The sequence below is a fragment of the Mustela nigripes genome, chromosome 2 (assembly GCF_022355385.1).
Source record: "Mustela nigripes isolate SB6536 chromosome 2, MUSNIG.SB6536, whole genome shotgun sequence".
Lineage (NCBI taxonomy): Eukaryota > Metazoa > Chordata > Mammalia > Carnivora > Mustelidae > Mustela > Mustela nigripes.
This window is the reverse complement of record NC_081558.1, coordinates 181170989-181184973: the sequence shown is the minus strand read 5'-3', so window position 1 is coordinate 181184973 and position 13985 is coordinate 181170989. Positions and strand designations below refer to the sequence as shown.

At 35.5% G+C, this 13985-nt stretch overlaps 1 protein-coding gene across 4 annotated transcripts in view; it reads left to right on the top strand.

Moving 5' to 3' along the window:
• CADM2 (cell adhesion molecule 2) overlaps positions 1-13985 on the top strand; it is a 1101138-nt gene that overhangs the window by 611643 nt on the left and 475510 nt on the right. The window contains exon 1 of one of the 4 annotated variants that reach the window (XM_059392143.1): positions 10721-10785. The exons of the other annotated variants lie outside the window; for them this stretch is intronic. Within the exon in view, the coding sequence (XP_059248126.1) occupies positions 10728-10785 (58 nt within the window). The 5' untranslated portion in view covers positions 10721-10727. Of the gene's footprint in view, positions 1-10720; positions 10786-13985 lie in introns of those variants that run through there. 4 annotated transcript variants of the gene reach the window in all.

Genomic DNA, 13985 nt, shown 5'->3' with positions numbered 1-13985 from the left:
ACAGAGAGAGATCACAAGTAGGCAGAGAGGCAGGCAGAGAGAGAGGAGGAAGCAGGCACCCTGCTGAGCAGAGAGCCCGACGCGGGACTCGATCCCAGGACTCTGAGATCATGACCTGAGCCAAAGGCAGCAGCTTAACCCACTGAGCCACCCAGGTGCCCTACAAGAATATTTTAAATTTGTTAGAACTGAGGAGCTATTTTTGTTTAGGGTAAATTAATGATCATCTAGCACTGGTATACATATATGCACACATAATACGTATGCATTAAGTCATCATATTTAATAATTTGGTTCTAAGGGTCTTACATTTTAAATAAAAAATAAGAAAAATTGAGGTGTCAGGAAAGCAGTCTGTAGAATATAGATAATATTCCATTGGGAACATTCTGTATATTTCATTCTGTAGGAAATTAATCCCTCCACCTTAATCATGTCTCCTTGGGCTCATTTTTAAATACAAATAGTGTGCAAATAATAGTATGTCATCCATCTATCTAAAGTAATGCAAAGGAACTCCAAGACTTAACTGCTTAATTTTATGTGCTTATAAATATAAGTCATGCTGTTTGTCATCAAAAAAGGATAATTCGTTTTCCCTATTTTTCTGAAGGTATGACATTTAAGTTTCCATCACCAGCTAGTAATATCTGCTGATATTTGTGTGAAAAAGTAATACACCCCCTTTTTGTCCCAGATATTCATATGGCCAAAGTTTGTTTAAAAAAGGCGGGGGGCACAGTGAGAGGAACAGGGTAGTGTTGAAATATGCATTGTTCTTGGTGAAGGAAGCACAATATTTTGAAAATGTTACAGGTTCTGAGAGAGGCTGGCTCTGCTTGTAACAACTGCAAGTTACAACCCAGACAGTTCTGACATAATTGTCCCAGGAACCTGTGGTTTTATACCATTATTCCTAAAATTCAGAGCTTGTGCTTCTAAGCTAACAGCTTGTAGGGACTCTAAAGATTTTATCAATTAAATTTAATCATTATCAGAGAATGAACTTAAAGAAAGATTTGTCAAATCAAATATAGAGGCTTTAGAAATTTATCAAGATTTTTAGTAGACAATGTCTGTGTTCAGAGTGCAGTTAATTTTCAAGATGGCACCAGAGCCAAAATGATACATGATTAGGAATTTGAACATGTGGGCTTGAACCCTACTTTTTTAATTAACATGTTGGATGAGTGGCTTAACATAGCTGAGCCTTATGATCTTATAATACGAAGAGAAAAATACAGGCCTTATTTATCCCACAGGCTATTGAAAAGATCAAATGAGATAATACATGTGTGAAAGCTCTTAGTAAAATTTCAGCCCTATACACACATAAATGTTATCATTCATTTAATAGATATGATGCTGCTTAAGAAATCACATCTGAAATGAAGTTAAACCTAACTCTGCTTTTTCTAGGGATTTCGCTTGACAGTCTAATGTGTGATTTTTGTTTACTGGGGAGCCACCACTAATTAAAGTGTGGTTGATGTTCATGCTGTTCCCATTTGTCCAGCTTTTTACCCATCATCTACTGATAGTAATTCATGAACATTTAAAATGTACAGCAACAGTCTGCCCCAGCGTGGCCTGTCTCGCATCCCCCTGGCTCACGCTGGGCCTTCACAATGGGGCCTGCTGAGACAAAACAGTTTCACAGTCTTCTTAGGGTGAATTACTTTCCATTTATCCAGGATAAACCAAATTCGAAGCAATTCATAGCAAAAGCCTAGCTAAAAAAAACAAAAAAACAAAAAACCAAAAACAGAATAAAGCACACAGTTGTTATGCAAAACCAAATGTATCTATTTCTTCAAATGAAAATGTGAATGAAACAATAGAAGATAAAATATTAATTGTAAATATATTTCATAATAAAATTGATACCTCCAAATAAGATGTCATTAGAAAAGATAATAAGAAAAATAATTCCAGTTACAAATATCTCAATTTTTGTAGTAGTTGAAAATGAAATTAATTTTTAAAAATATCAATTAACCTTAAGACAGACATGATTATTTAAAACCCACCTGTATCAATAAATTCATTGGAGTTCAGATATGTGTCCCAATGTGGCCATACAACTTGAGTAAATAACACCTTAAAAATCCAAATGTCAGGTCATTTTGAAATTCCAAAGCTAAGCATCATCTCTGAGTCACTGTATTTCATTACAAAGAAAAAGTTTTCCAAGACAATGTAGCAACTGAGTACCCCCAAATAGTCTTCACATCCCAGTGCATAGACCTGATTCCTTTCTAGTAGGTCAAGAATCAACTTTTAACCTATAGACAATCATGAATATGGTCTTTTGAAAGGTAGGAAGCTTCCCACATGAAGATTCCAGTGAGACAAAAGGAATGAATAGCACATGGGATTCATTGTTGTTACCATACAAAAGAAGATCCTAATCTTACATACAACAATATTGCTGAGATTTCGTTTTCTAATATGTAAAATGAACATAGTAACACCTATATTATTGGGACTCTGTAAAGGATAAAAATATTTTGTATATAAAGTGGCCAAGATAGGGCCTGGCAGAAAGTGAGTTATCAGTAGAAGCTATTTGGTAGTTATCTCTGAGAAAAGATAGGCAGTTAGACATAACCCAAAGCCAGATGTCCAAAATGCAGGTCCCCATGGCAGATATTATTAACCCATCATGAAAAATTGAGCACCCAAGGGGAAAAAAAAAAAACTTTGGGGGCACTTGGGTAGCTCAGTGGGTTAAGCCTCTGCCTTCTGCTCAGGTCATGATCTCAGGGTCCTTGGATCAAGGTCCGCATCAGGCTCCCTGCTCAGCGAGCCTGCTTCCCCCCCAACCCCTCCCCGCCTGCCTCTCTGCCTTCTTGTGATCTCTCTATAAAGTCTTAAAAAAAAAAACAAAAAACAAACAAAAAAAAACCTTCCAGTAAAACTAGAATATATTCTTCTATGGATTGAAGAATCCAGCTAAGCTCACCTCATCCATATACTAAATGAAGTGTCTTAGATAAATAATTCAGATTATCACATTCTTAGGAAAATTACCTTGATATAACCTGCCTCTGAGCATAGAATAATCACAGGTAACAGTACTAGCGTTCCTGCTGAGTCACACCAAATAGTCAACTTCTAAGAGCTCTGAGTGTGCGTATCTCTTGGCTACCCTCCATGTTCCCGATGGTTGTCCCTATTCTGTGAGCTTATTTGTCACTCATGAAGTGCCTCTTCCGGGAGGTACCTTTTATGACAACAAGAAATAGTGTGACCATAAAATTATGTGAATTGATCTCAAGCCAATGGCAAAACCTTAAGGATGGGTAGTTTGGAAAATCCAAAGCTGAGTCATTTCAGAAAGAAGATGTGTTAGAGTAAATCATGCATCCCTACTTATTACCGTTGCCACACAACTGTTGGTAACAGAAACAACACAAACTTTTCTTGAAAATCTGACCACTGGTGATGGTGCATAGACCATTTTCATTCTGAAACTTATGTTTTAATTTCTGCGGAACTGGGAGGTGACCTATGTTAAGGTTAAGGATGCAGAGATGGTGTCTAAAAAAGCAAGCCTGCTAGTTGACTGGAGGGAGAAAGCTCACCCCACACTGATGGTTAAGTTTATGATACCAGTGGTGCAGGATGGAGGATGGCAAGTAAGCAGTAAGAGCCAACAGATCGGCATGGACATTTTATACATTGAATTTAATAATGTATTCTTCATGCTAAATAACTTTCTGAAACTTATTTCATCTTATTTGAGATGTGATTTGAGAACTGCCAATATGTTAGGCAATCTGTTGCAAAATTGTTCTCATCTAAGTACCTCTGCATCATCTTTAGCTCTACTGTGTACCGACTCCTTTCCCACCCCTTTTCCCCCCTCCCTCTCCCCCTTTCCCTGCCCCTTCCCCTTTTCCTCTCCCTCTCCCCTTTCCCCCTTTCCCTCCCTCCCTTCTCCTCCTCCTCCTCTTTCTTCTTTTTAATGCAGCCCTACTCAGCAAATCAGAGAGCTTAAATTTATGTTTCCAGTAGCAACAGTATGCTAGAGAGATTATTTTAGCTACATTTTGAGGCCAATAAGCAAAGGTAAATGTCAGCATTGGGGCAGACACTAGGGTACGTGCAAACAGTGAAGCTGCCCAGAGAACCAATTAGATTAGGCTGTAAAATAAGGACATCAAGTGGGAGGTAAAATGCCCACCTGGTGGGATTTGCGGAATCTTGGGAATGCATGTCTGTTCCACTGCCGGCTGATGCATTAAATACTTTACTGGTAAAAGTTGATTCTTTTAAGTCTTGTATTTCCTAAAATGCTATGCCTATTAAAATATAAACACCACAAGGAGGGTTAAAAGGCTATTACACCAGGCACATACAATTTCGTATGAATGGGCTCTTCAGAGCCAGTCCTGAGAGAAGATTTTTGATTAGGGAAGTGGTGAGGGAATACGTTAAGAGAGTTTTGGATTTTCCTGAGTGTGTGGGTGTGTGTGTGTGTGTACAGGGGGGAGGTAATGAACATTTCATTTTACTGCTTCACTGTTTTATTCAATCAACTGCCCAAAAGTGAGAGTTGCAACTTCATTTGGGAGCTCCCCTGTGTTCTTAGTTCTCCTTCCATAATATTTGAGTTCCTAATCCTAAAGACTGAATTTTTTAGATTTGATGTCTTTAAGTTGAATCATTTCACTCTGGAAAGTAGTTGTGGTCCAGTGGAAACACAACAAGGTAAAAATTAGTTCCACTTACTGACTAGCGGCAGGACCATTTAACTATAAGCAGCTCACCAGCATGCCTCTGTCACCGGACGCCCACATCTCTTGACTGTTCCTCCTCATGTACTAGGTAGGGTAAGTACTTCACCAGTAAAATACTGGTTTTGCCACTGTTCAGGAACCTTGACTGAACTTGGTGAATAAATATGACAGTAACATCTGAAAATATACTTTGAAAGTATAAAGACAAAATGTGATAATTTTAACAATAATATTTAACAATAATAAAATACACGGAATTTGCTTTTGTTAAGAATATTTATTTTGAAATGCTATTTTTTAAAAGATTTTATTTATTTATTTATTTGACAGAGAGAGAGACAATAAGAGAGGGAACACAAAGAGGGGGCGTATGGGAGGGATAAGCAGGCTTCCTGCTGAGCAGGGAGCCTGATGGGGGGCCTGATCCCAGGACCCTGAGATCATGACCTGAGCCCAAGGCAGACACTTAATGACTAAGCCACCCAGGCGCCCCCACTGATGCTATCTGAAAAGCAGACATAGAAATAATTACAACTATCAGGAAGATCTAAGTTGAGTAAAACTTGGTGGAGTTAAGGTTGAGTATTTATAAAATGACAATGGCTATAAAGAAAGACCAAGAACATATTACTGAAAATATGTTAATGGAAGGAAGGAAGTAAAATGTAGAAATAAACCTATTAGGTTTAAGGGAAAATGCTACAGGCTTAGCCTAGGCTCAAACAGAGAATTAGAAACATGAGTATTGCTCCAAGACTAGGGATGGGGAAAAAGAAACCTGATACAAAGTGTATCTGAAGAGACAGTTTCATGAAAGATACATTTAGAAACAAGCTCAGAGAGTATTTATTGTCTTTACATGAGAATAAACAGGACATGAATCTATTAGCATGACAGCCATTGATAATTCACCTAGAGAGGGGCCTTTCTGCAAAGTTCATCAGAAACCGATTAAAACACTTGAACAGGAGAGCCAACGAGATGACTGGAAAATCATCTAGGGAAATATATTTTGCTAGTTACGTCTACAGAAAGTAGCTTTTGACATATCCCTGAAGACCAAACTAAGGTACAGAAAACAGTCTGTCATAAATATCAAGGGGTGAAGCGTTGGTACAAGCTTACAGTATTGGCTGTAAGATAGAAATGCTTCCTCGTGCTCGGCCACAGTGAACTCATTACCTAAATAATTCAAACTTTCAGAATGAAACAAGAAAATCACTGGGACAGGTAAATGGACCAGAAAAAATTAACACATGGTATCTTAGAATAAATTGAAAGAATATTTCAAAGAAAGGCTTATAAAGAAAGCAAAATTTTATTTAGTGGGTAGTATGACAAAGCAGCTAATTATATGAATTCCATTTTAAGTAAGAATGAATGTTTTCAGAACTATTGTTGAATTTAAAAGGAGTTTGAAGGACTAGAATTGAGGGAAGGGTAGAAAAAAAAAAAGGCGAAAAAGGTCTGGAACCCAGGTGATAAGGAGTTATTTGCTAAGCACAAGAGAAATAAACTTTATATAATAGTAATCAGTCTGCTGATGGTGTTCTAGAAGAAAACTAAAGCAACTGATCTTCAACAAAAGTAAATTTATTGTGAATTAAAATATTTTCATAGTGTAATCAAAAGAGAACTCAGAAGAACTTTTAGGTTACGGTATACTCAATATTTAAAAAAATAAACATCAAATTAAAGTATATGGGAACTCAAATTTTCTTTTGTTTGTAATATTGTTTTGTTTGTAATGTTGATCAATTGCTATTTTGGAGCTCTAAAGCTGGGATGATTCTGGTTTACAGTACCTTTTATGAGGAAAACAAGAATTTGTTCCAAAGTGGTTAACATTGTTTTTGCCTAGTCATGCTTCAACATAGGTCACTTTCTGAATATTGACAGTTTGGTGTGGGACACTTGTCCTGGCTTTCATAGTTTAGAGGTTTTGAGTCTGTTATTCATCTGAGCAGTCAGATGTTTTGTTTTGCCTTTAATTCTAACAAAGCTGAACCTTTACTGATGAGAAAATTCTGTGCACTCTACAAATCTGTGAAAATTAAAAAAGAATTGAAGATGATCCATTTTCTTGGTGTATGTACTTTTGGAAGTCTGGACAAGTAGGAGTATATTTAAAATGCAAATATTATACTGAGATGCTAAAACAATTTACATTCTGAGACTGCAGTTTAAACATAATTGCATTACATTAAAACACAGTTGGGTTTATCGTGTGATATAAATTTGGTTTATTTCTTACAGATTTATGGTGACTAGGATTTTGTTTTGATCTTGTAGTATATACGGAAATTTCACAACCATCTCTTATAATTTGTGAAGCTTTAGCAGCAACATTTGTAAACACAAGGGGATGTTTTCACTTTTTAGTAGGGGAAGAGCAGATGGTTGGGATTAAGGGAATCACTCCTTCGTGTTTAATAATGCAGCAGGGAAGGCAGTGGCAAGCTAACTTTTCACCAAGAGAGAATAATTTTTCAGAGCATCAGCTGGATCTTTCCTAGCTAGAATAGAGCCCCTTCAGATGTGTACCATCTGCATGGGAGTGAGTCACAGCAAAAGATCTAATAATACTTGTAAAATACACTTTGTTCCCAATGAGTTCTATATAGAGAAAATAATCTGTGTTTAATGGAAAGGACTGGTGAGGAGAAATTTGCATGTAAGTAGAGGACTGGTGGATAGAAATTCAGTAAGACAATAGAAAAGACATAGACCAACCAGTCAGATATATAAGCAACCAAATAAAAAACATTTAGATAAGTTTGGAGATCTACTCAATTACTTAAAAAAGACTCAATAGAAAAAAAAATAATGATTTTAAGAGGTACTATTTAAGTATAATCTACAGTATGAATGTAAGAATCATCCAGAAAATTTTTGGAAGAGAGTAAATGTATAGTATTAAAAATAACAAATTAATTATACATTGAGTATAGAAAACAAAATATTAGTAAAATATATTATGTAATGCAAATACCAGGACAAGGGAAAACTATAGAGGGTTTCTAATGAACATGTATTTTCATTATCATTCATGATTATTACAAAGAATTTGATATTTGAAAGAGTACTGATTCTCTTAACACCTACCATTTCACATCCACTACTAAGAAAAAGGCCGTTTGACCCATTTAATGATTATCTCAGTTCGATTGTTCAGCACCAAATTCTAAAGGAGCTACTTTCAAACCATCAGTGATATTTATAGAAGGAAAAACTGTGACCACAAAATCAGTACCCAAGCAGAAATTTGACTGGAAGATGGGGCACCTGGGTGGCTCAGTGGTTAAAGCCTCTGCCTTCAGCTCAGGTCATGATCCCAGGGTCCTGGGATGGAGCCCCGAATCAGGCTCTCTGCTCAGCAGGGAGCCTGCTTCCTCCTCTCTCTCTGCCTGCCTCTCCACCTACTTGTGATCTCTGTCTGTCAAATAAATAAATAAAATTTAAAAAAAATAGGAAAATAAATTTGACTGGAAGGAATAATAAGTTTGAAGATGAAATCTGGCCCTTCTTCATAGTTTTGGGTTGGCTATACTTTTATACCTAAGATTTCATATACATATGTAAAAAAAGAAGCAGCATGTATTGTGGTATGATAGTCTTATAGCTATGGATTTAGGTAAGACTATAGTAGAGAAATTTCCCAAAGTATTTTCTGAGGCCTAGATTTAAAATGGACTTCATAGAGCCTGCATTCTGTTCACCTCCAAGTGCTTTACCAGTGGCTAGTATCATATAACTCTTTAATTTCAAAGTACATTTTTTTAAAGATTTTATTTATTTATTTGACAGACAGAGATCACAAGTAGGCAGAGAGGCAGGCAGAGAGAGAGGAGGAAGCAGGCTGCCCGCTGAGCAGAGAGCCCGATGAGAGGCTCGATCCCAGGACCCTGGGATCATGACCTGAGCCGAACGAAGGCAGAGGCTTTAACCCACTGAGCCACCCAGGCGCTCCTCAAAGTACATTTTTTTCCCAATTTCATTTGAACATGGTTCGTATTTTTCCCCCCTCAGTACAACATCTAAGCTTAGCTTTTTAAAAATGAGATTCTATTTGTTTGAAAGTCTAGGCAATAGAATGAAAAGGAAAATAAAATCAGTCTCCGTTGTTTTTTTGTTTTTTCTTCTTGAGTACCAATTCTCAATTAAACTAAACTAAAATTCCAGAGCTTTAGTTTTTTTATCTATAAAGTGAACAGAGTAGATCAGGTGACTATTAATATACTAACCATTATAAAAGTTACATAGCTGTTTTTTTGGCCTTTGTGAGAGAGTTAAAGTATCTTAAAGTATTTGATTAGTACAAAGGAAGTGCTTCACATGATCTGCAAATACAAATGTGTTAGAGACATCTTCCCTAGACAGAATAAAGAGATGCATAGAATAAGACCATAGTAATAGAAATGACTCTTTCTAAAATATCCAATATAAAAATAAACAAATTTGGGTGTCTATGAAATTTCTGACGTTCATAAATGGATTTGATACTTTAAGAGGCTTTGAATCTTTACATGATGAAGTGCTAAGCAGGAAGGAATCAAATGAGAGAATTTGCATTATCTGTTAACTGGGTCAAGGACTCTTTCCAAATACTTGAAATAATTCTCATTGTCACCCCTTTCCTAATATGAACAGAGGGAGGCACAACTGCAGGAACACAATAGAGATTTATTTCTGTTAATCATTAGACAAATTAATATAGGTTAATTGAAGATTAACATTGGAGTTGTATCAGCCAAACAGAGTGGAGGGAAAAAAGGTAAAGCAGATTATAGTTAAATATTCCAAGGATATATTTTATATCCTGGCTGTTATGGTTACCCATTTGCTTATGTAAATTCTCAAAAAACAGTAATTATAATATCAGACTTCTTAGCCCTGTCTTCAAACATATAATCTGTGAAATATTTTTATTATTAACCTGAGAACAGTTGAAAGGTAATTACAAATATTCAACATAAAATATGCACAGATTCTTAAAGGTTTTTAAAGATCCTTTTTTTTTTGTTTACCTCAAAGTCTAGAGTCTCATAATGTTAGCATACAACAGTTTTTGTCTTGAATAAATTAGGAATAATAAAAGATAAAAATTCCAAGGCTTATTAACTAAAATGGTTTACTTATTTAAATGAAAATATAGAAATATAAGTTATAAGGAATTGTTGCTTTAAGTACAACAATTATATTTTTCATATTTTGGAGTACAGACAATAGTGAGTTGTTACTCAGAATTGGGACAGAGATGTGAATGATTAAAATTAGGAATGTTTTCAAATTCAGGAAGAAAGCAATAGAACCAACTGTGTGCATGTGTTTTGTGTGTGTGTGTGTGTGTGTGTGTGTGTGAAAAAAAATGAAAGAGATGATATATTTCCATTTAAGCTTTCATGTAAAGAGGATGGGGTATAAGGAATATGTGATAGAAATGCAAAAATGCAGACAATGTAGAGTAATACAAACTATCATTCTGTTATTGGGGAGATATTTTGGGGTTTTCATAAGCAAGGTATAGTTTTAAAACTGTTTTGTTTATAAAATGAAATGACAAAGAGCCTAGCCACTAAATTCTGTTGTATTTGAAATATTATAACCTGGGGCTGTGGGTTCATACATTAGCTATGCTTAAAGTATGCTTGTTACTACTTGGCACCGTCAATTTTAATGCAGCTTTTGTTGGCTTTCAACACTGAAACAAATAGAAAACAATCAGGCTCTAGTGGCTTGGAACCTGGATAGCAGCCCAGCTTTCATTTATTAGGACCCTGGGAAAATAAATTTAAAAGGCAAAAATTTTCAAATCCGCTTTCTGGTTACATTTAACAAGTACTTCTAAGGATCTCCAAGCTCTTTTACTTGTATTTATTCTGCTGGTTCATAATATAAATTATAGAAAGAACTAATGCATTTACAGACTGAACTATCTATTCAGGTCATTCTTGGTTCTGAATGGAGCACCAGTATTTATAGATGATTTATGAATCACAGGGATTTATTGATTGGATTAGTATCACAGATGGATATGCAGGTATGTGACCTAATATTCACTTTTAGAAATCTTTATCTTATTTCATAGTATATTCATTGTTCTACTATGCCCAATGAAAATTATTCTGAGAATTCTAACAGTGTCCAATTGAAGGACATGGTTATACTGGAAAAATATGGAAACAACTTAAAAACTATATTTAACTGCTGTATTATTTTCATTATTCTGACAATATTTGGAATATCAATCTTACCATTTGGGGAATAGTCTGCTTGGGAGGATCTTATAAAAAATTAGTCTTAACAGGTGACATAATTATAAGCGATTTGGTACTGTGAATAGTATTGTATAGTATTCCTATAAAATGGGTGAAAATTGTAAGAATTATTTTGTTCTAAACCATTCAGATCCTGGATTATCATTTCACAGTATGAGTGGGACCTCATATGGTTCTTGAATTTTCTCTCTGAGGAGGGCACACACAGTCTAAGTTGAACATTTTCTTGGTTAGATCACTTTATCTATTGACTTCTTTCTTGTACTCTAGTAACTTCCCCTCTCTATAACTGAAATATGTCTATCTTGCTCATAGTTTTAAAAATTACTATTTAGGCACATTGTATTTTAATTCCCTCTTCTAATAAACCTATTAAACAAATCTGTATTTCCATTAATGAGGTCTTCAAGTATTACATTTTTTTTTCTTTTGACCAAGGGACTCTTGGTGAAAAAAAAAAAAAATCCTGTCTCTATGAGAAAATTTTGCAAATTATTAAAGGAAACACTGAAAAATAAAACTTTGTCATGTATGTATGTATTTCTAAAGTTGGACTTAGCTCCAGAAATCACCATACCAACTTACCTCTTCCATTTTTCTTCAACCTAAAGTAAATTTTGCTACTATTTAAATTAATTGCTATTTGATTTCTCATGTGATATTTATAATTTTGGCACATTTATTATGTGTAAATTATATACCATTCATTCTTGACCTGCACATATCTCTGTGACTATCTTCTTGTTGATTTATAAACATATAATTTTATTACCTTACGTTATTTTTTTGACCATTAAGGTCCAGTAGACTAAATATTTGAGGGCTCCTATGAACCATAGTTTTGACCTTGGTGTGAGTTTAACACTAAGGGACCAAATGACTAATATACAAATTGAGTATGAAACATGTTTAGTTAAATTCAGATCACAGGTATTACATATAAGGAACTTGAAATTTGTCGCTCTATTTAGCAACAAGTAAAACGCTAAACAGACTGAAAAATCAATTCTGCTTGGATCCATCAAAGAAGGGAAGACCCAGGGCAGAGTGGTGCCCCTTAACCCCCAAGACTGAAGAAGCTGGCAAATTCAAGTAGTTGAGGCTTACTCAGAGATGCACATGTCAAAAACAAGTGTCAAGATAGGAAAACCTGAATTGTCAATATGTTGGATACTCAGAGTGGACAGTCTGAGAATTAAAAACTTCAGGTGATTCAGTCATAGGAAAGACCTCACAACATTGTGAGACTTACCTTCAGGGGCTTGACCAGATTCCCACAGTAAATATCATAGAACAGTCCCTTTCAGTGGATCAGAGAAAAATAGTCTATCTCCTTCTCCTCACCATCCTCCATTAGGGGAGGTAAAAGAAGCCATTTTGAAATATCCCTAGAGCACTCTGTCCTCTTAACAAGGTCTGCTGCCAGGAGAAACTAGTTAACTAGAGCTTAACCTGCTGGGATATTATTATAGTGTAACTGACACTAGGGATGAAATTTGGCCCATTCTAAGTGGGGAAGGGCAGAGAAAAAAAAAGAAATACTTGTAAAATTTAGAGGTACAAGGTTTTTACTGACTGAGTCACTGAGAACTAATCACAGTACTATAGAATGCTTGCTTTCCCTGAACATACCACCTCATTACTAATTTTTATTTAATATATTATGTCCAGCCATCAGGAAAAAGTTGCAAGTCATACCAAAACGCTACAAATGTGATTTGATGAGACAGAGCAAGCATCAGAAATAGACATGGCAAGGATTTTGGAATTACCATATGCAGAATTTAACAACTATGATGAAGATGCTAAGTGCTCCAATGGATAAAGTAAATAGCATTCATGAATAGGTAGGCAGTGTAAGCAGAGTAGGAATACTAAGGAAGAACTAAAAAGAATTGCCAGATATAAAAAGCAAAAGCAAAACATTGCAACAAAAATAAAGAATGCCTTTGATGAGCTTATTAGTAGATTGGACACAGCTAGGAAAGAATCACTGAGCTTGAAGATATCCCAAGAAAGATCTCCAAAAGTGAAGAACAAATGGAACAAAGACTGAAAACAAAATCCAGAATAGAATATCAAAGGACTTTGGCCAACCACAAAAGGTGTAACATGCAGATATCCCTTAACTTACAGTGGGAGTGGTTATATCCAGATAAATCCATTGTAACTTGAAAATGCATTTAATACACCTAACCTACCAAACATCATAGCTTTGCCTAGGCTACTTTAAACATCCTAGGAATACTTACATTAGCCTATAGTTGGGTAAAATCATCTAACTTTAAACTACAGAAAGAAAAAGATTAAAAAAAAGTTCTGAAATAAGCCAGAGGGAGAAAGCACCTTACCATTAAGGAACAAAGATCAAAATTATGTATGACTTCTCAGAAAACATGTAAACAAAAAGAGAGTGATATATTTAAATTTAAAGTATTCAGGAAACAAACAAAACTAGAATTCTCCAACTTGTGAAAAAATTCGTCATAAGTCGAAGAGAAATAAATACTTTCAGGCAAGCAAAAATTAAGGAAATTTCTTGCCAGTAGACCTACCTTGCAAGAATATTAAAAGGAGGTCTTTAAAGGACGAATACCCAACTTTTGTAGCAACATGGACGGGACTGGAAGAGATTATGCTGAGTGAAGTAAGTCAAGCAGAGAGAGTCAATTATCATATGGTCTCACTTATTTGTGGAGCATAACAAATAGCATGGAGGACATGGGGTGTTAGAGAGGAGAATGGAGTTGGGAGAAATTGGAAGGGGAGGTGAACCATGAGAGACTATGGACTCCGAAAAACAATCTGAGGGGTTTGAAGTGGCAGGGGAGTGGGAGGTTGGGGTAACAGGTGGTGGGTATTATAGAGGGCATGTATTGCATGGTGCACTGGGTGTGGTGCAAAAATAATGAATACTGTTTTTCTGAAAATAAATAAATTAATTTATTAAAAAAAAAAAAGA